The sequence below is a fragment of the Mus pahari genome, chromosome 13 (genome assembly GCF_900095145.1).
Source record: "Mus pahari chromosome 13, PAHARI_EIJ_v1.1, whole genome shotgun sequence".
NCBI lineage: Eukaryota > Metazoa > Chordata > Mammalia > Rodentia > Muridae > Mus > Mus pahari.
The window spans coordinates 88,760,213-88,780,212 of record NC_034602.1 but is presented as its reverse complement, the minus strand read 5'-3'; the positions used below and the strand labels follow the sequence as shown (position 1 = coordinate 88,780,212).

The window sequence follows — 20,000 nt, the reverse complement described above, 5'->3', positions numbered from 1 at the left end:
GGGAGCAGTTACCCTTTGTGCCTTTGCCTTGTCTCTTTCTGAGAAATGCTGAAAGCATTTAAAGAGTGTTGAATTTTTGGGGCATAGTAGTGCACCACTTGAATATTTTACGTTCACTTGGGAAGCAGACGCAGGTGGATTTCTGTGAGTTGGAGGCCAGACTCGTGGCCATAGCAAATCCCAGGCCAACCAGAGCTACATATCAAGATCCAGTCTCCAAATAAAACAACAAAATCACAAAATAATTTTCCAGTCTTGTATTTTAAGAAGAGCAGGTAAAGCCCATCAAGTGAGCAGGGATTTCCTTGCTGAGTGGGCGAGGACAGTGGTGTGCAGTTTTCAAAGTAGTGTTTGCAGGTGGAGGGGAGGGAAAGAGGAAGGTTATTTTATATGCTTATGTCTGCTGGGGTGCTGTAAAGATTTGCATACCAGAAAGGATTCTGATGGCTTAAAATGGTTTTTGGAAGGCCTGGAGAGATGGCTCAGTGGTTAAGAGCACGAGCACTGACTGTTCTTCCAGAGGTCCTGAGTTCAATTCCCAGCAACCACATGGTGGCTCACAACCATCTGTAATGAGATCTGATGCCCTCTTCTGGTGTGTCTGAAGACAGCTACAGTGTACTCACATACATAAATAAATAAATCTTTACAAAGGAAAGTTTTAGGAAAACTTCTAGACTGAACTTGAGAGTAAGCAGCATGGTGTAGTAGAGGCCTGCTCAGTCTCAGCCATCGGCACTGAGTCCTCTGGACCTTAGGGTCACCTCTTAGTAAAGGCTGGGGTTGGCTGGATGACATTGAGTCTTCTGAGGGAAGTGTGGCGCCTGGTGAATGGCCTGACTAGGAGCATGGAAATGGGTTACTCAGGCTCCCTCCGGAGTGTCTTCTCTCTCTACTTAAGGACCTCTTCCCACTCACTCTTTATTATTTACTTATGCATTTATTTATTCATTTATTATGTGTTAATGAATGTGTTACCTGCATATACACCAGATCCCCTGGGGCTGGAGTCACAGATAGTTGTGATCTGTCCTATGGGTGTTGGGAATTGAACCCTGGTCCTTTGGAAGAGTAGCTCTAACCACTGAGCTACCGCTCCGGCCGCCTCATACACTTGCCTGGGCTTTTTCCTGTGCTGACCGAGGTTCTCCACTCTCCCCTGCCTCCCTCCAGCTGTTTGGTTGTGTTTTCCCTTTGGAACCTGTGGCCTGCAAGCCATTGCTTTGCTACATGCAATCTCACTGCTTTTACTTTTGCTTTGCATCTTGCTATTAAGCCCTTTTGAGTTGTTTGTTTCTTCTTTTAACGTTTTCATTTTTTATTTTCTGTGATTGGTATTTCTTTGTTCAATTCAGGTTAGAATTGCCCCTACTGTCACTACCTGGAGTAACAAAACTCCCACTGCCCTCCCCAGCCATCCACCTGCAGCCTCTCCCTCTGACACACAGGTATATCTGCTCCCTGACTGTATATAACACTATATAGAGCTAGCACCTGATTATATAGATGATTATATATGCTCTCGCTTCTTCCTCGTTCCTCTCCTGTCCCTTCTTTGCATTCATCTGCCTGCTCGGTGCATCTTACTGCTTGTGGGGTACAGGTGGCAATTTTTAGTGCTATTAATTTATTCTCTTATCCTTTCTCTTCTTCTGCAGTTCTAAATTTACTTGAGCTATAAAAATCTCAACCAAGGTTCAAATAATGTTTTAAATTGACTTTTATGAAGATGTTTCTCTTTTTTGTAAGCATTGCAGAAATGGAAGAAAACCAAAAGTCCCCTTATGCTATTTATCCCCAGAGTCCGGAGCAGGAGCAGGAAATGGAAGTTAGTAGAGACGAACCTTCTTCTAGTGCTGCCACAGTGTGGCCGACCCTGATATGAGGCCATTGCTGCTGCCATTCACTGCAGTCAGTTTGGACCTTTAGATCACTCGGTGTTCCAAGCAAGATAGCATTGGCAAAATGCAGCTTTCTCATATAATAGCTTAAAAAAATAAACACCAATTCCATTTCAGGGACTGCAAGGCTATTTGGTGAGACTTGATCCCAAATATAATCTTCCTTTTTTACTCTGTTCTCATTTTCCAGGGAGAAAACCCCCCACCTCCAGGTTTCATAATGCAAGGCAATGTCATTCCAAGCCCCGCTGCCCCGCTGCCCACGGCTCCAGGCCACATGCCCAGCCAGCTGCCACCTTACCCACAGCCGCAGCGTGAGTAACCACAGAGCCTGCCTCCCCTCATTGCCTAGCCGCCACAGAACCATGTTCAGTCAGTTTTGACAGATAAAATCAGGGGGCTAGGGTGTCCCTCAGTACCAGGGGGCTCGCTTAGAGAGTTCAGTTTCTAGTACCAGGAGAGAGTGGGGAGGTAGGGAATAGACACACACCAACATTCTCACCCACACAGAAGATACAGGGCACCCACATGCTCACCCACACACTCACCCATGCTCACCCACACAGAAGATACAGGGCACCCACATGCTCACCCACACACTCACCCATGCTCACCCACACAGAAGATACAGGGCACCCACACACTCACCCATGCTCACCCACACAGAAAGTACAGGGCACCCACACGCTCACCCAAAGAGACTCTTTGCATCCTGATCCACGGTAGTATATGTTTTGCAGCAGTGAACAAATGATGCTGTCTTGTGCCAAAGCCCAGACTTTATGTGTGTGCACACTTAGATTTGTATATTCTGTGGACTTTGACAAAGGGAGCGGTTACACTTGAAAACAATAAAAAGTGCAATCAGGAGTGGGGATGCAGGCCTTTAATCCCATCCATGGTGGGTAGAAGCAGGCAAATCTCTCTGAGTTTGAGCCCAGCCTGGTCTACATAGTTCCAGGACAGCAAGGGCTATGTGAAGTGACCTTATCTCAAAAGAAGAAACAAAACTAAACAAAACCCCAAAGAACCTAAGTAAAATGGGGAAATTATAAGATTAAATAACTATTAAAAATTAAGAACAAAGGGCCTAAACAACTATTAAAAAAACAAAACAAAACATGATGACCCTAACCACTGATCCGAAAGAGGGCTTTTTCGGATGCAGAGATTCTTCGCATAAATCATGCAGTTAGTATGAAACAGCTTAGTGCTGTTTCTGGGTAGCAGATGCCCCAGATGCACACTGCAGGGCCTCTCCCTGCCTCTCTCCCTGCCCTGCCTATGCAGAGTGTTAGGCTCTGTCAGGAGGGTTGAGTGAGGGTGGAGGCTCAAGCTACCAACAAGCTGTAGGATTTTCCAGAAAAGTACAAGCTCTGTGTCCACAAGTCCTCATGGCTCCATCTGGTGGCTCCTAGCTGTCTCTGCAGTCTTGCTATAGCCAGGCGGTCTCCTGTTGGCTCTTAGACCTGATGGCCCTCCTTTCTCAGAGGAAGCGTGCTAAGGCTTTGTGTTGTTACTGTTTTCTCTTAATTTTTGAGGTGCTGCAGATGGAAGCCAGGTTTCCCATGCTAGGCAAGTGCTCTGTCAGTGAGCTACACCCCCATCATGAGTGCTAGCTTTGGTCTTAGTGTTATAAGATTAATGATTAAAACCATCTTCCTAGGCTGCCGTTACTTGTTCTTCCTACTTCCGTGTGAGTAAATATGTAACTAACGAAGGATTTCTGTTTCTTCCCCTTGATGTAGCTTACCAGCCTGCCCAGCAGTATTCCTTCGGAACAGGGGGGGCAGCGGTTTATCGACCTCAACAGCCTGTTGCTCCTCCTGCTTCTAACGCTTACCCTAACACCCCGTACATATCTCCTGTGGCTTCCTATTCTGGGCAGCCTCAGATGTACACAGCCCAGCAAGCGTCCTCACCTACCTCCACCTCTGCTGCTGCTGCTTTCCCCCCTCCCTCCTCTGGAGCATCCTTCCAGCATGGCGGGCCAGGAGCTCCACCGTCATCTTCAGCTTATGCACTGCCTCCTGGAACAACAGGTACACCGCCTGCTGCCAGTGAGCTGCCTGCGTCCCAAAGAACAGGTCTGCGCTTGGAAGGGGTCTGCTTGGGCCTCCTGTTTCATGAGCAGAGGGTGGCTGGAGGGGCAGTATTCCCAAGTGTTTGTGAACTGAAATAACATGGGGTATCGGTTGAGTTTTTATAACAAATTCTAAACCTTTGCATGAGTGTGAGCCCCCCCCCCCCCATAATGAACATCAGCTACTAAATGAAGAGAACAGACTAGCGCTTCCAAGTACTAAGACTGTATAACCCACTGCTGCATGGACTTTAAAAGGTAGAAAACTAGTTGGCAAGACTAATGATAGTTGGAATCAGATTTAGTGGGTACTGTCATGTGAAGTGCAGAACTTTAGAGGGCAGGGCATCCTGGGAATTGAACGTAGGCCTCACGTGCTAGCGAAGTGCTCTATTGCTAAGCTGTATGAGCCGAAGTGTGCTCAGTGTTCTTAAAATGTTGTTGTGGGCTGGCTCAGTGGGTCACGTGGGTCACTTGCTGCGAGTCTGCCAAGCTGGTAGAAGAGACACTGCTTCTGGAGGTTGTCATCTGACCTCCATAAATGCAAGAAATAAATGTAGGAAGATAAAGAAATCTTACCTTCTTCAGAATTATAAACACAACTCTTTCCCCGTTTTCTTTTTCTTTCTTTCTTTCTTTCTTTCTTTCTTTCTTTCTTTCTTTCTTTCTTTCTTTCTTTCTTTCTTTTTTTGGTTTTTCGAGACAGGGTTTCTCTGTATAGCCCTGGATGTCCTGGAACTCACTTTGAAGACCAGGCTGGCCCATTTCATAACTGTGGACAAAGTTGACCATGGAAGAGAAGGGGAGCCCACCACACACACTTCAGTTAATACATCACAGACACATCTAGTAGTTTGATGGTTTAGAAGTGAGTGCTAGCTTCTAGACTTCAAAAAATACCCTTTAAACCTAGATAAGCAACCATTCTGAGCAGCCGGGTCTGATTCTTCAGTAAGGACAGTGCGGGTTCAGGTGAGCGCCTGTTAAGTGCTGCAGGAAGTCGATGAGCAGCTCACTGTTATTAAAATGTCCTGGGCTTGACCTGGCATTTGCTGCATGTCTTGCCTTCAGTCCTCACAGCCCTGAGAAACAGAACCTGTTAGTCTTGTTAAGATCTTAGTTGAGGACACTGGAGCTTCTAAGTAGTGCGAACAGTCTCAGAGCTCAAAGTTCGCTCCAGTCTAACCTGGGTTTCTCTGTGTCCTCACTACCTGTTCTGTGCTGGTTGTTGGAGTTCTCGTGTCAGCATAGAAACTTCTCAGTGGAGGGATTACAGGAATTCGCCAGCACTGCCGCTGGAGGCTTTTGTCACTATTTATAGAAAATAAAACAGTACACAGCATTCTTTTCCGCCTTAAGCAGAAGAGCATTTGCCATGAGGTTCTGTGCACTGTGCAGTTGTAACCTGGCTAACAGGAAGAACGCCCACACTAACCTTCCCCGGGGTTCAGCATGCACTGTGTATGTCACTGCCTGGTCACCTCCTGCATGTAACCTTCCTGTATGCCTTAACTACAGTTACCTCACCATGCTTTCATTTGGATTTCCTAAAGAGTATGTTGAAGTTACATAATTGTAACTAGAAAGTTTATTGTAATGTTTGTCTTGGATCCTGAGTTTGTTTGAGATTTAGAAATTCCAGTTGACCAGTGGATAATTACTTGTTGAGCCTACAGATTTCCAAGCTTCCTGTTGATAATGAGATTATGTGGCAAAGGCTCAGAGAAATGGAGGTTAAAGAACATTCATTCAGCCAGTTCTTTTTTTTTTAAAAAAAGATGTATTTCTTTTGTTTGTGAGTACTCTATCTGCATGTACACCTGCATGCCAGAAGAGGGCATCAGATCCCATTACAGATGGTTGTGAACCACCATGTGGTTGCTAGGAATTGAACTCAGGACCTCTGAAAGAGTAGACAGTGTTCTTAACTACTGAGCCATCTCTCCAGCCCCTATTCAGTCAGTTCTTAATGAGACCTATCTACTCTGTAATTGGAATTATGGAAGAAGTAGAGAGGCTGGAGGACAGTGTATCTCTGAGGGATAATGAGTAACTCATCTAGAAATAAAATGTTGTCTCTGTGTCAAGTGTTTAGCCTCATGTAGTAGAGTAAGGAGTGTAGAGTTCATAGAATAAGAAAATTAGAGTCTCGTAGAGGCCCTGGGCTGCTGAGTGGGGTGACCTAAATGTCACTTTCAGGAGAGCACTCTGGAGGCTTCCTCACGGGAGAGATTGGGACACATGCTGCCTCCAGTCCTGGGGTGGGGTGACAACGGTGCAGGTCACTGTCTAGGAGGAGTGAGTGCTAGTTGACTCTATGTTTTTGTTTTTCTTTTCCGGTCCTTGCTTTACTTTGTGTTTCTAAGAGAAAAACTTTAAAAAATATGATGGCCGTAGAGCTAGCCAGCTGGCCTGCTCTCTCCCCAGCGTTGCAGTGCTCATTTGATTCTGATTTCACTGCTAGCTTTGAGTCTGACTTTGTTGTGACCTCAGGGCTGTCACTAAGGGATCATGTGAAAATTCCTATTCAGACTTCCTTGTGCTGCAGCTTAGTGAGAACAGGTCACTTGCAAGCGCCTGCTTGGGAACTAGAGAAGTGGTCGTCGTCCCTCCCCTGTCCTGTGAGCAGGGTGGGACGGGGTGCATAGCTCAGAGCAGTTGTCTGGCTCTTGCCCTCCCACTGGAGCTGCATGGGTTCTGAAGGCTGTGTGTGCAGGTGAGTGTACCCGCTTCTGCGCCGTGCTGGGCCACAGTGGACGGGTGTGCTCAGTGTGTACTCTTCCCCGCTGCTGGAGGCCTGACAGCAGCGCTGGTGTCACCTAAGAAGCTGCTGGTCCTTCCTTAGCCTCACCAATTGCTCTACTTGAACAGGTTCTCAGTTGGCATAGGTCCACGGCTTTGAGTGACGCTGGCATGACACACTCGCCGGCATTTGGCATGGCTGGGGAAGTGCTGTGTGCTTAGGGTGTGCTAAGTTCCGTTGCCATGGGGAGAAACAGGATAAGAACCAGGGAAACACTGGGGGCTACATTGGGAGCAGACCAGGCCATCTGGTTAGAGACGCTGTCAATAAGTAAGTGTTAACAAATTGTAAAGTTTTGTTCCTTTGAGGTTAGTTTGCTTTTTCTGGGTCCTGTTAAGCAGGTAAGGAAAAAGTATAAAGTGATAATTTTAGAATGTCTTCCATAATACTATCTAAGTGACTTTTACATTTTATCAACAGAAAATCAATCTTTCCAAGACCAGGCATCTATATTGGAAGGTGAATTGGTTGTAAAACATACCTTAGTAAATAATTTAATCATAAAATACAGCTAATGAATGGGCATTAACAATAATGCATGTGATTTGGTATCATTTTTATTTGGCTTCTTAATTGAATTAAATTAATTAGAAGTGATTAAATGCATATAATGACTCCCAGTTTTAATCATGCCTGTCTTAGTGAGTATAAGACAGGAGTGGAATGTGCAGCTACAACCATGAGGTGGTGGGCAAAGTTTCAGTGATTCCTCGGTGTGGTGGGACAGTCAAGAATTTGTTAAGCAGACGTGACGCAATAGCTTGGACCAACTCCTGACTGTTAAGAGCCATATGCGACCTGTCTCATGGTGAACTTGTAGGAAGTTCTGTTTAACAACAAAGCAACTAAGTCCATAGTATTTAGGGAAAGAGCAGTTTGCCAGGCAGTTTTGTTGTGATATAATATTCATATCAGCTCAGCAAGCAAGGAGGGGGGACGAGGGAAAGGTGTCCCCAAAACCAACTCACTTTCTGTCTTCATATGTTCACGCACACACCTGTGCTTTAGCAACTGTCTGCTTCCACGGAAGGGTGTAAAGTAATCACCTTGTAATTTGGAAGCTGTCCGATTTCAGCATGTTTTGTAATATGCTGGTACTAAAACAGTGAGCTCTACTGATGGCCATTTCTAACTCTGAGATGCCAGCATATTGGGTTCTGTTTCTGAGGAAGCTTGCTGTACTTGACCACAGTTTGATAAGGCAGGGAATGATGGGAGTTACTTGCTTTTCTGTAGTTGGGTCTGCTGTTGTTTTCTTGTTTGCCCTGTGTTACTGGGCATGGAACCCAGGCCTCCCATTCTGGGCAAACATTCCATCATTGAGTTGCTTCTTGGCCTGGAAACATTTTTGTAAAAAACTGGCATGTGTGTTGAGTTGCTCTGTTGGCAATAGAGGGCTCTCTTCTTTCTTCTTTGGACATCGAGTATGACAGAGCTGTGCAGAAGCACACTCGGCCAACCTATTTTTCCTTTATCAGGAGAGAAGAGAGAACTGACTTTGAAGGCTGGGGGTCAGTTTAGACATAAGGACTTAGGCCTGAAGCTTAGGACAGTCCCTTTACATAGCAACACTATCAGGATATGTTGTCTAAGGCAAGCCCTGTGTGACCCCTGCTGATGGGTGGAACCTGTGTGGCAGTTACCTCACAGTTTAGGAGAACTTTTAGGGTTCTGAAAGAAAATGTCTTCTGTTGTAGGTCCTCAGAATGGTTGGAATGATCCTCCAGCTCTGAACAGAGTGCCGAAGAAGAAGAAGGTAATGAGAAGTTCTCTACCTGTGCACATCTTTATCTGTACCACCTGGAGCAGGCACACTTAACCCATGGCTTTAAGGGCAAAGCTTGCCGGGTTACTGTATATAAAATACATCATACCAAGTTTTCTAATCCATGGTAAAAGGAGGGAAGCTAGAGTGTCGTCAAAGCCTTACTCTGCTGTGACTGACACACAACTGTAGTCCCCATGCTTGGGAGGACGAGGCAGTCCAGCAAGGGGACAATGGCTTAGGAACCCAGAGCTTCCTTGGCTTGGCCTGTGCTGTCATCTTCTAACAGTGTACTTGGTAGCCTGTGGTACTTTGTGCGTGTTCCACATACAAACTTCCTGTCTGAACAAGGCGCGTAACAACTGAGGACCTAGTCCTTCACTGAGCTGCACATACACCCCACTCTGCACGGTGCAGTCAGTTTCTCCTCTCCTTCATGACCTCGAGGCTTGGGCAATTCAATCCAGCCATATTCATGTTCTGTTCAAGTAAAAGTAGAAAGGCTGACCTGGTGTTGGGTGTACATGTAATAAAGCAGAACTGTGTCCACAAGTCAACTTTTACCATCTATGTCTACACATGTAATTTAGCTTTCATGTGATTAAAACCATATTCACAGTGGAGAGATGATAAATAAATTAACCTATCAGTCTAAATAGAGAACAAAAGCTACTCTGCTTCCTAGCCAGGCCCCTGCCTTTGGACTCAAGTAATACCAGCAAACCTAGGCCCACCGAGCAGCCTCATTCATGTATTCATGTGTCCTGTTTGTCCTGACGGGGTTTCTACTCCCACCCCCCCAACCTGAGACAGGGTTTCTCTATGTACTTCTAGCTGCCTTGGAACTCATAGAAATCCTCCTTCCTCTGCTTTTTTTGCCTTAAATAAAGTTGCTTTACTGTGGTCCCTTATTTCAGTCCTTAGAATAAGAGGCCAAGGCCCTGGAAATAAAGATCCCAGATCCCAGCCACAGTCTGAGGCCAGTCTTGGCTTAGCTCTGTGGTGAAAGCCTGTGTCAAATGACCCTCCCTGCCTAACCCTACCCAGGAAACCCTTATTCTGCTGACGGCGGAGAATTGAAGCCGCTTTAAAATTGTCAGCCCCCACAGGCCTCTCAAGCAGTAGGAAGCAGAATTTTTGGCTTTGCTGTTGAGTTTTAGAAGTTTCTTTGATCCTTTGGTATTCTAGCAGTAATCATGATTATATTTTATAATCAACTGTAATTTATACTTACATTTTGTATTTTCTTTTACAGTATTTTTTAATGATTTATTTTATGTGTATTGGTGTTTTGCCTGCATGTATGTCTGTGTGAGGTTGTCAGATCCTCTGGGACTAGAGTTAGAGACAGTTGTGAATTGTAATGTGGGTCCTGCAAAATGAACCAGATCCTCTTTGAAGGGCAGCCAGTGTTCCTAACCACTGAGCTATCTCTTGAGCCCCTTGCTATAATGTTTTTTAAAATGTTTCTGATTTTTTTCCTCTATGTGTGTGTGTGTGTGTGTGTGTGTGTGTGTGTGTTTGCCTGTGCCAGGCACACACTCATGAGTGTGCCACAGTGTGTATACATCAGGAGACACCTTGTAGAGAGTGAGTTTTTCCTTTTATCATGTGATTGCTTGCGGGCAGTTGTCCACCAAGCCATTTTGCTGTCCTGTCACAAATGACATTAAATGAAGAAATGCCCTGTATGTAGCATTGTTTATATATCAGTAATGTTTACAAACTACTGAATATAAATGGTACTTTTTCCCTTTCTCTGAAGCTATATATATTGTAAATTCTTGGTGATTTCATTCTCCAAGAATAGAGGCTAGAACAGAACACCGGGACACATTAAGTCAGTAAGGAAACCCCAACACAAAGCCAGTAATAATATGGAACTTGATCTGCTGTTTCTAGCGCCAAGTAGCAGGTAGGTAGTGGCCTGTGAAAGTGGACTTACATCCTGTTGTCATGTAATGTGCACACGCACACATGAGCGCACATATGGCACATTGGTTCCTGTAGATGAAATGCATGTTATTGGGACAGGGAGATGACCCTGAGTGTGGGCCTCACCCATGTTAGGTCTACTGCGATGCTGTAGTCTGGAGTTCTGCATAAAATCTCATTGAGAAAGAGCTCTGCTGAGAAGTGCGCCCTGGACGCCCCCAGGCCTGCTCTTCTTCAGCCGAGGACATGTTTTGCTTTCCTCTACTCACTGTTGCTGCTTTAACTTTCCTTTTTTTTTTTTTTTCCATCTTTTAAAAGATGCCTGAAAACTTCATGCCTCCTGTTCCCATTACGTCACCCATCATGAACCCTTCGGGTGACCCCCTGTCACAGGGGCTGCAGCAGCAGCCTTCAACTCCAGGGCCGCTGTCAAGCCACACCTCCTTCCCGCAGCCGCACCTAGCAGGCGGCCAGCCCTTCCATGGCGTACAGCAGCCTCTCGCTCAAACAGGCATGCCTCCGTCCTTCTCAAAGCCCAACACTGAAGGGGCCCCCGGAGCTCCCATTGGAAACACCATCCAGGTATCAGTAGATCTGTGGGAGTGCGTGGGAGATGGCTTGGTCGGTGTGAACTCAGGTCTTCATGTTAGCTTCAAAATGGCAACTCCATTTTAAGAGACTGATAGTACATGTATATTATTTTTTAACGGCATGGCTATACGTACGCTTTCTAGACAAGAACTACATATTTGGGGAATAAATGTTTACTGTCTCAGTAACTACAGTGTTTTCCTAATCTAGTCAGTACACAAGATTGGCTGAAGCAAAAGCTGTTTTTATAGGCTTTTCTTTTTAAAATGCTAAGTAAAAATGTTATGAGTTACGTTATTTAGCATGTACACTTACTACCTAATAAGCTAAGCTGAGTGTGGTGGCAGATCTCTGGGGCCAAGGCCATCCATGGTCTACAGGCCATTCCAGAGCAGCCAGAGTCTTACAAAGATACCCTTCTTTAAAAACCCAGACAAGACAGACAACAAAACCCTCTACTAAGTTGGCCTTACCTCTAGTTAGGGAGACACGTTTGTATATGCTTTTCACAGAAAAGGTTAGTTGGCAGAGTCCCAGAAGTTAAAACTCATAGCACGCACATAAAAATGTAAAGAGCTGGATCAATGATCACTAAGGAACGAGCAGCCAGCCTGGGAAATGCTGGTTCTGCTGCTCTGCCTTAGCCATGCGGACTACCTGAGAGAATTCCTGGCTCCAGTCGCTTTCAGGACTACAAGTGTGACACCTGTTTGCTCTTACCCAGAACACTATGGCTTCCTGTTGTCAATGGATAAGGACCAAATAGTTAGTGCTCTCCAGATCTCCTGTACTCAGAGTCCTCTCTCCCCGCTCCGTCTCACTGGCCTCCCTGTGTCTCCTTGTATGCTCTGTGGCCCTTCCTGTCTATATGTTATTCCTTTTGTCTAGAATGATTTTCTCTCCTTACTTAAGTGGTTAGCCAAAATCATCTTATGTATTTGAGTTATAGTTCCTGTAAGCATCAAATTTTTTAAAAGTTATTTATTTGTATTTATTCACTTGACATCCTGATCACTGTCCCCTTCCTAGTCCTCCCTCCTACAGTCCCTCCCCCTCCCCCGTCCCTTCTCAGAGAGTGGAGTGCCCCCTACCCAGGTACCCCCCAACCCTTGTACATCAAGTCTCTGCAGGGTTAGGCACTTCTCCCACTGAGGCCAGACAAGACAGCCAAGCTAGGGAAACAGATTTCACAGACAGGAAACAGCTTTAGGGACAGCCCCTGCTCCAGTTGTTTGGGAATCACATGAAGACCAGGCTGTCATGTGCTACATCTGTGCAGGGGTGGGAGGGGCTGAGCATCAACCGACTGTAGGTACACTGTCACATATCTTGCCAGTTTTAAGCTTTGCTTCTTTCCCTGTGGCCTGTGAACTTCTTAGGCCTGAAGTCGTTTCTGTGCTGGCTCACCACTGTGTAGCTAGCTCCAGTGCACCATTGCCTGGTGTGAATGAGTAAATGAAAGGATGAGCTGATGAGGAAAGTACAGAGAGGAGTGAGTCCCTGCTTGCCTGTCCATCACTGTCACTGTTTCAGGTTTTCTGTAATAAACACTCTTTAAGAAGAGTAAAAGGGTAGTCAGGGGCGGCCCACATTGTAGCACTTTGGAGATTAAGGTAGGAGAACCCCTGTGATTTCAGCTCACCTGGGTGCTACAGCAGAACCGTCTCAGAAACCAAGAGGAGCTGTAAAGGGGTAAAAGGAAGGCAGAACCCCAGAATACACACAAAGAGGGACTGCGTGTAACTAGTCAGGTGCTTCAGGGTGTGTGTGTCTAAGGCGAGAATTGATCCCTGGGCCTCATGGTTATTGGACAAGCGTTCTGACACTTAGCTAGGACCCAGCCCTTAGCGTATACAAACGGAAGCTGTCCAAGGAGCGCTAGCGCCTCCTACTGGTCTCTTACCCATTTCTTCTCAAACCCCTGAGTTCACATGTTAAACCTTCATTTTATTTTTAACAGATCTGCCTCCAAGGCGGTTGGTTCTCTTCACATAGAATCAGGACTTTGTATATAAAGCACTTTCTGGTCCTTTCTCATTGTTTTTATAACATTAATTCTTTCAGCACGTGCAGGCTCTGCCAACAGAAAAGATTACCAAGAAACCTATTCCAGACGAGCACCTCATCCTAAAGACTACGTTTGAGGATCTTATCCAGCGCTGCCTCTCCTCAGCTACAGACCCTGTATGGATTCTTCTCAAAGTTTACTTAACTATAAATATGACCTGGGTCTAGAGAGTTGGGTCAGCACTGTCACTATTGCAGAGAGCCTGGGTCTCATTCCCAGCACCCACATGGTAGCTCACAGCTGTCTGTAACTCCATTCCCAGGGGGTCTGACATCTCTTCTGACCTCTGAAGGCACTGCACACATATGGTGCACAGACATGCAGGGAAAACACGTGTATACTTAAAACTGTAAAATACATTTTTTTAAAAATTTTCTTTTTAAAGTCCTTAGTGGTGCTCCTTCATTATTGAAAGAGCTGAGGACATAGTAGCCCCCACTGCATTGGTAAACAAAGACTCCTAAGTGTGGCGTTCAGTGTGATGCCTGTTCTTCTCCTCCTGTAGCAAACCAAGAGGAAGCTAGATGATGCCAGCAAGCGCCTGGAGCTGCTCTACGACAAGCTTAGGGAACAGACAGTAAGTCTGGGAGGCAGAGGTGACTATAACAATGCATTGTTCTTTGTTGCTAATGAAGTGACTCACCAGCACTGTCACTCTGTGTGGGGGACAGCAGACTTGTCATGAAAGGTACAGAATGGCCTTCCCTAGATTCCGTTGGTTCGAAGTAGGGGAGAGGACATAAGAGGTGAAATTAGTCCTTTTTATAACAGGTCAGAAGTGCAGACTGGACTGTGTTGGGCCCAATGCTCATTTTACTTGGTCCTCGTATCAGAAACCAGAGACAAGGCAGCTGCCCTGTTTTCTAGAGAAGAACCTGTCATCTCTCTGGAGTCTAAAACGCTTGATCCTTTTCTCCCACAACAGCTGATAGAGAAAGGCAAAAGCAGATGTCACTGCCAGTTGGTCAGGGTGCTATTCTGTGCCTGTGAGAAGTCACAGCAAGGAAACACTGTGGTCCTCTTGAACTGACCCGCTGCGGCCAAGGGTAGCAGCGTGGCCAGACCCCAGCTCCTGCTGAGAGCATCACGGAGCTCAGGAGTGTGGAGCCAGCCTCAGAAACAGCAAGAGCTAAAAAACGCAAGACAAACTTTTTAAATGCCAGAAGAGAAGGTAGACTTACGAAAGTGATTACAGCCCGGGATGTGGCTCAGGTTAGCACTTGTCTAGCACATTGGAAACCCCGTTCCATCCCCATCATCACAAAAGATGGGAAGAAAAACTAGTGACGAGCTGGTGAATTGGCTTGTGTGGCCAAGCCTGTTGCCTTGAACTCAGAAGAGGACAGAAGGTTCAGGATCTCCTGTAGAAAAAGCTTCCAGTAGCTGGGGTCCCAGCCTTGTGGTATCATGATATACAACCTTCCTGGACTCAAGGAAGATGTTAAGGGCTCTGCTAACATAACTGGAGAAGGAAAACTCTACATTGGAAAGAGATGTAAGCAGTTCAACTTGCAGGAGGAAGTCAGTAAGGAAAGACCTGCTCTACGGCACTGTAATTCATAAAGGACTTGTCACACGAGGTGTCCCTCCAGGCTTCAACATTTAAGTGTAACTTTTACCTGGTCTAAAATATTTGTTTGGTTTAAGACGTTCCAAAATGCTACCTAGTTATGAATTCGTAAGGAGTGTCTCAGGCTCCCTGTAAGCCTCTGGGTTGAATGCTTCCCGAGTGTGGTGGCCACCCTAAGGTAACTCCTTTCCTGCCCCGGCCTTTCTTTCAGCTCTCCCCAACCATCATCAACGGTCTCCACAGCATCGCCAGGAGCATTGAGACGAGGAACTACTCGGAAGGGTTGAGCGTCCACACTCACATCGTCAGCACCAGCAACTTCAGTGAGACCTCGGCCTTCATGCCCGTCCTCAAGGTTGTCCTCAGTCAGGCCAGCAAGCTGGGTGTCTGACGACAGCCGCACAGTCTGCTGACATTGCCACTTCTCCAAAGAAAGCCATGCTAAGACTGGGACCAACCCCTCGTTAGCATGTCTCCCTGCCACCCACCCGCCACCCGGGAGCTTTGACACTCCCTAGAACTGCTTGAATCCCCGTGCTTTCCTTTGTCTTCATCTTCTTTTGCCCATTATGATTTTCCTATTCTGCAAATACTGTCTTTCCTCGATTACACATAGTGTGGTTTCCTGAGGGATTCTGACTAAATGTGGTTTTAAAAACTTGGGTGTACTTTTGAGGAAAATTGCATCTGGCTATGTATAAAACAGACCTAAAATAATTTCTTTAATGTCTTCCCTACTTTCTCCACATCAATGAGATTAAAGTGTGTAATCCTATTTTACACAGTTAGTCTTTATTTTTATTTAACCTTTTTACTGTATTTTCTTGATTTCTAAGTGCGTGGGTGTGGGCATGCCGCTGTGTGTAGAAGCTAGAGGTCAGACAGCCTGCAGGACCAGTTCTCTCCTTCCTCCACGTGCATCCCAGGCATGGAACTCAGCTTGCCAGGATTGGCAGCAATCACTTGTGCCTGTTGAGCCATCTCACCTATCTATAGTCTTTGTAAAACAGGCTGTAGTGTGTGGGGGAGCACTTCTTATAAGGCAGAATGTAGAGCAGTGGATTTAGCCTTCCTAATGCTACAGCCCTTTAATACAGTTCCACAGCTGTGGTGACTCAACCATAAAATTATTTTGGTTACTACTTCATAACTAATTTTGCCATATTTGTCAATTGTAAATATCTGATATGTGAAAGGGTCAGTCAACCCCCCAGGGGGGGGGTTGCTACTATAGAGGGGAAGAAACCAATCACGCTTTTGCCAGGTCCTGAGCAAGTGTATATGGACATTGCTCTGTATGTATTAGCAGACCCTGATGCAGAGTAGATCTTTAGCTTTGGATACGAGCAAGAAGGCGGCACCACCTTGGGCACACATTACTGCGGTCTCTGTGTACAAGGATTCTCAGTGCTCTACTTAGATTCAAGATTGAGTCGTCTTATTTCATAGTTAGAGATTTGCTCCTGTTTTCTAGTCAGTTACCTGTAGAGTTGAGGCAAAGTGCAGAAAGAAAACATTATTGCAGCCAGGCTTCTGCATGAAAGCCTTGCATTTACCAGCCGAGTTTTCTGTCGGCTGGCTTATTGTCTGCCCTTAGGTAAACAGCATGAATTGCAGTCCCCTTTATCACTGAGTTATATGTGGGCTGTTTCAGGAGGTGGGGGCCTGTCCAAGAGGCTCTCACAGCCTTGCTGGAGCAGGGCGCAAGAACCTGTTTTCTTCCTTCAGTCCCCTCCTCCCAGACACACAAACTTTAAAAAACTCAACTTTGTAGCTGAGACTAGTTTTATAACAAGAAGAGAGAAAAGCATCGTGCCAGCTAGCGTCCAGGTGTCGGCGCGCATGTAGACATGGGGACAGCAGGTTTGCTGAGCCTCCGCCACTTGGGCGGGTGGGTTCTACTGCAGCTGAAGGTAAGGCTTTCTCCCGGCATGAGAAATCCATGGTGGGGGGTAGTGGGGAATGGGGGTGCTCAAGGAAGAAAGGAATGATGTAAAAAGAAGAGAATGAGTTCCCTAAAAGTAAGACTCAAGACAGGTCGCAGCGTGGCTGTGGCCCAGCACCATGGAGTCCAAGTGCGTGGGTGCAAAGACCTGGCTCCTGCTGCTATCCGAGGAGCTAGGCTTTCCCCCACAGTGTGGAGTCTAGGAGACATTTCATACCAGATAGTGGAGGTGGACTGAGCTCAACACCAACAGTTTTTTTCCTCTGAAGTATAAAGAAAACAGATTATAGAAAGAGCAGTGTGTTATCTCAAGATAGACCTGGATGGTCTCCTTTCCAGTCAACTTGATTTTGTAAATGGTTCTACTTTAATATATGCCTCTACAACTCAGGCTCAGCTTGCATAGCAATCTGGTGATGATCATTTGTCTGGTGAGAGCACCTGTAATCCCAGCGCGCAGAGAGCTGAGGCAGGAGGATATGAGCAAAGTTAGTCTGTATGTACTGTATAGAAGGAACGGTCTTTAAAAACAAAACTCGTGGGGGCTGGTGAGATGGCTCAGCAGGTAAGAGCACCCGACTGCTCTTCCGAAGGTCCTGAGTTCAAATCCCAGCAACCACATGGTGGCTCACAACCATCCGTAACGAGATCTGGCGCCCTCTTCTGGAGTGTCTGAAGACAGCTACGGTGTACTTACATTTAATAAATAAATAATTAAAAAAAAAAAAAAAAACAAAACTCGGCCATACGAGCGGTTGCTGTCTACTTTTGGAAGATATGGCTCCCTCAACACATTTATCCATCGTGTGCTGTCAGCAGTTCCTGTTTTGTGGTCCCAGACATGTTGAGTTTTCTTGTTTTGTGCTTTTATTTAAAAAAAAAAAAATGCAGTTCTAAGCAGAGGAAGGGTTCTGAGGAAATGTGGTCTGTGGGGCTTAGTGCTGGCTGCTGGGTTGGGGTCTTTTATATCAGATCTCGACTCTAACTCTGTTTTTTATTTTATTTTATGTATATAAGTGTTTCACTTGCATGCATGTATGTGCACCACATGCATTCCTGGTGCCCACAGTCGCCAGAAGAAGGCATTGTCTCCCCTAAAGCTGGAGTTACAAGAAGTTGTGAGCTGCCAAGTGGGTGATGGAAACCTCAGAGTTCTTAACCACTGAGCCACCCTTCCAGCTCCCACCTCTACCCTTCTTTATGTTCCTTGGGTATGGGAAGCGGACCTACCGCAGCATAAGATGAGATACGTAGCTGATGGGACTTGCTATTGAGAGCCTCGGAAGTCATGTAGATTCAGAACTGCCCCTGGTGTGCTGGAGGAGAACTGCCCCTGGTGTGCTGGAGGAGAACTGCCCCTGGTGTGCTGGAGGGTCTCTCCCGCAGAGTACAACAGGGAGGAGTCAGGAGCCAGGGCCCTAGACTGGAGAGAAGTCTCAGGTGGTGGTCTAGCCTGAGTACAGAACAGAAGAACAACAACCAAAGGTTGCAGTGCTTTGCCACTGATAAGAGCATGTCCTTCTGCTCTGCCTCAGTTTCCCTGGCTGTAAAACGGGGGTGGGGCCGGATGAGGCTCTGAGTTTGCTTAGGGCTCTGGAGCCTCCGATCCATCTGCCTTTGCTACCTGGCTTTGCATCTGACCTACAAGCCTTCTGAGGGAATGGGAACTGAGCTTGGATGAGCCTCAGGCTTCGGAGAAAGATGACAGAAACAGCTATTTGATTTCCAGTCTGGAGGGAAAGAAATGCACTGCACCATGAGTGGAAATGAGTGGGCAGCCCAGTGGAGCAGGCTTGTGATCTGAGGACTTCGGAGAGTGTGTCTGTGAGCAGGGAGCCCCCTCCTTGGCTACGTGTTTATGTTTCTCCAGTCCTTCTGTGCATCGTTTCTCATCGGCAATGGGCACCTTGAGTGGCAGCTGCCAGCCAAGATGCCATACTGCTTACCTTCCCTTTGGTACGCAAATCTGGGTCACCCCTTTGACATTCCCGAAACAAATTCCTGCCCCTTGTTGGAGAACAGCCTGGCCTTAGCCTTTTAAGGACCTGTGGTAATTGACCCAGCAGGGGGGGGGGAAAGGCAGTTGAAACGGAAATGGCCACAGCTGGTGCTGAGAAAGTGGAGGAGCTCAGGGGTAGGGGCTTTGCCCCTGGAGGCTGAAGCAACCCTCCAGAAAGAAAAGGGGGTGAACGTTAGTGAGCAGGGAACCAGAGGGCATGCTGTCTTCAGTCACAAGAATTTATTTCTGAGAGCTGGGTTGTGGCAGCAGGTGGGATAATAGGAAGGAGGAGGTTAGTTAGGTTTGTAACCCTTGTTAGCCATGTGCTGACCAATGGGAACACTTACAAAGGTCTTAAATGTTAACTGCCTTGACCAGGTCTCTTAAGGGCTGCTTCTCTGTAGCATTTAGAGTCTGTGGGATACACTACCTATTCTGATTGATGGCCTGTCCTACTGTGCTGTGAGTTCCCGGAGCCTAAAGCCACACATGCTACTTATAGTGAAGTGCATGGCTTCTAGAAGAGTCTCAACTAATATATATTGTAAAATGAATTAATTTGAACACAAAATTAGCTGGCACAGTGAGCATGCCCATCAAGGTAGGAGGATGCTGGCACAGTGAGCATGCCCATCCAGGTAGGAGGATGCTGGCACAGTGAGCATGCCCATCCAGGTAGGAGGATGCTGGCACANATGCCCATCCAGGTAGGAGGATGCTGGCACAGTGAGCATGCCCATCCAGGTAGGAGGATGCTGGCACAGTGAGCATGCCCATCCAGGTAGGAGGAGGATGCTTGGGCAGAGGAGTTCAGGTCAGCCTTGAACTAACCCTCTCTCTTCCCTCCCTCCTTTCCTCCCCCTTCCCATTCCTCTTTCCCTTCCTTTCTTCCCCTCTCCTTCCTCCCCTGTCTTTTGCTTTTCTTCTTCCCTCCCTCCCTCTCTCTACTGAGGTTAGACTGGGTCTTGGCTGCCTAGACAAACTCTTTACCGTTCAGCTATGTCCCCAGCCCTCTTTCGTTTCTATTGTAGAAACTTTTTGTTTAAGTTTAATTTTTAAAATTGGCACACAAAGCAGCAGGTGTATGGTGTTTTCACACATCCTTGCTTTCAGTTGGCCTGGCCCCTCTGTGCCTCCCTCCCCACGCTGCCCTTACTCCATCAGAGCATGCGCACTCTGTTACCCTCTCTTCTCCCCCTAGCCACTGTCAGAGCATGGGCAGGGCTCCACCCACGCTCTCCCACGTGATGTGTTGTACGCATTATTTGCTTTTTGACGCCGCTGGGCTACCTGGTTACTATATTTCCACTTCCATTCATCAGTTTAGGTACAAGTTATTC

The 20,000-nt window shown here is 46.6% G+C and overlaps 1 protein-coding gene across 11 annotated transcripts in view; it reads left to right on the top strand.

Moving 5' to 3' along the window:
• The window catches only part of Sec31a (SEC31 homolog A, COPII coat complex component), a 57,423-nt gene extending 41,927 nt beyond the window's left edge, over positions 1-15,496 (top strand). For 3 of the 11 annotated variants that reach the window (XM_029544918.1, XM_029544921.1, XM_029544917.1), the window contains 9 exons: positions 1,356-1,448; positions 2,092-2,215; positions 3,650-3,988; positions 7,208-7,246; positions 8,485-8,543; positions 10,806-11,069; positions 13,143-13,262; positions 13,652-13,723; positions 14,928-15,496. In XM_029544918.1, the coding sequence (XP_029400778.1) occupies positions 1,356-1,448; positions 2,092-2,215; positions 3,650-3,988; positions 7,208-7,246; positions 8,485-8,543; positions 10,806-11,069; positions 13,143-13,262; positions 13,652-13,723; positions 14,928-15,107 (1,290 nt within the window). In that variant the 3' untranslated portion in view covers positions 15,108-15,496. The remainder of the gene's footprint in view (positions 1-1,355; positions 1,449-2,091; positions 2,216-3,649; positions 3,989-7,207; positions 7,247-8,484; positions 8,544-10,805; positions 11,070-13,142; positions 13,263-13,651; positions 13,724-14,927) is intronic. The other 8 variants (XM_029544920.1, XM_029544923.1, XM_029544922.1 and 5 more) reach the window with 8 other exon arrangements.
• Positions 15,497-20,000: the final 4,504 nt, after the last annotated feature.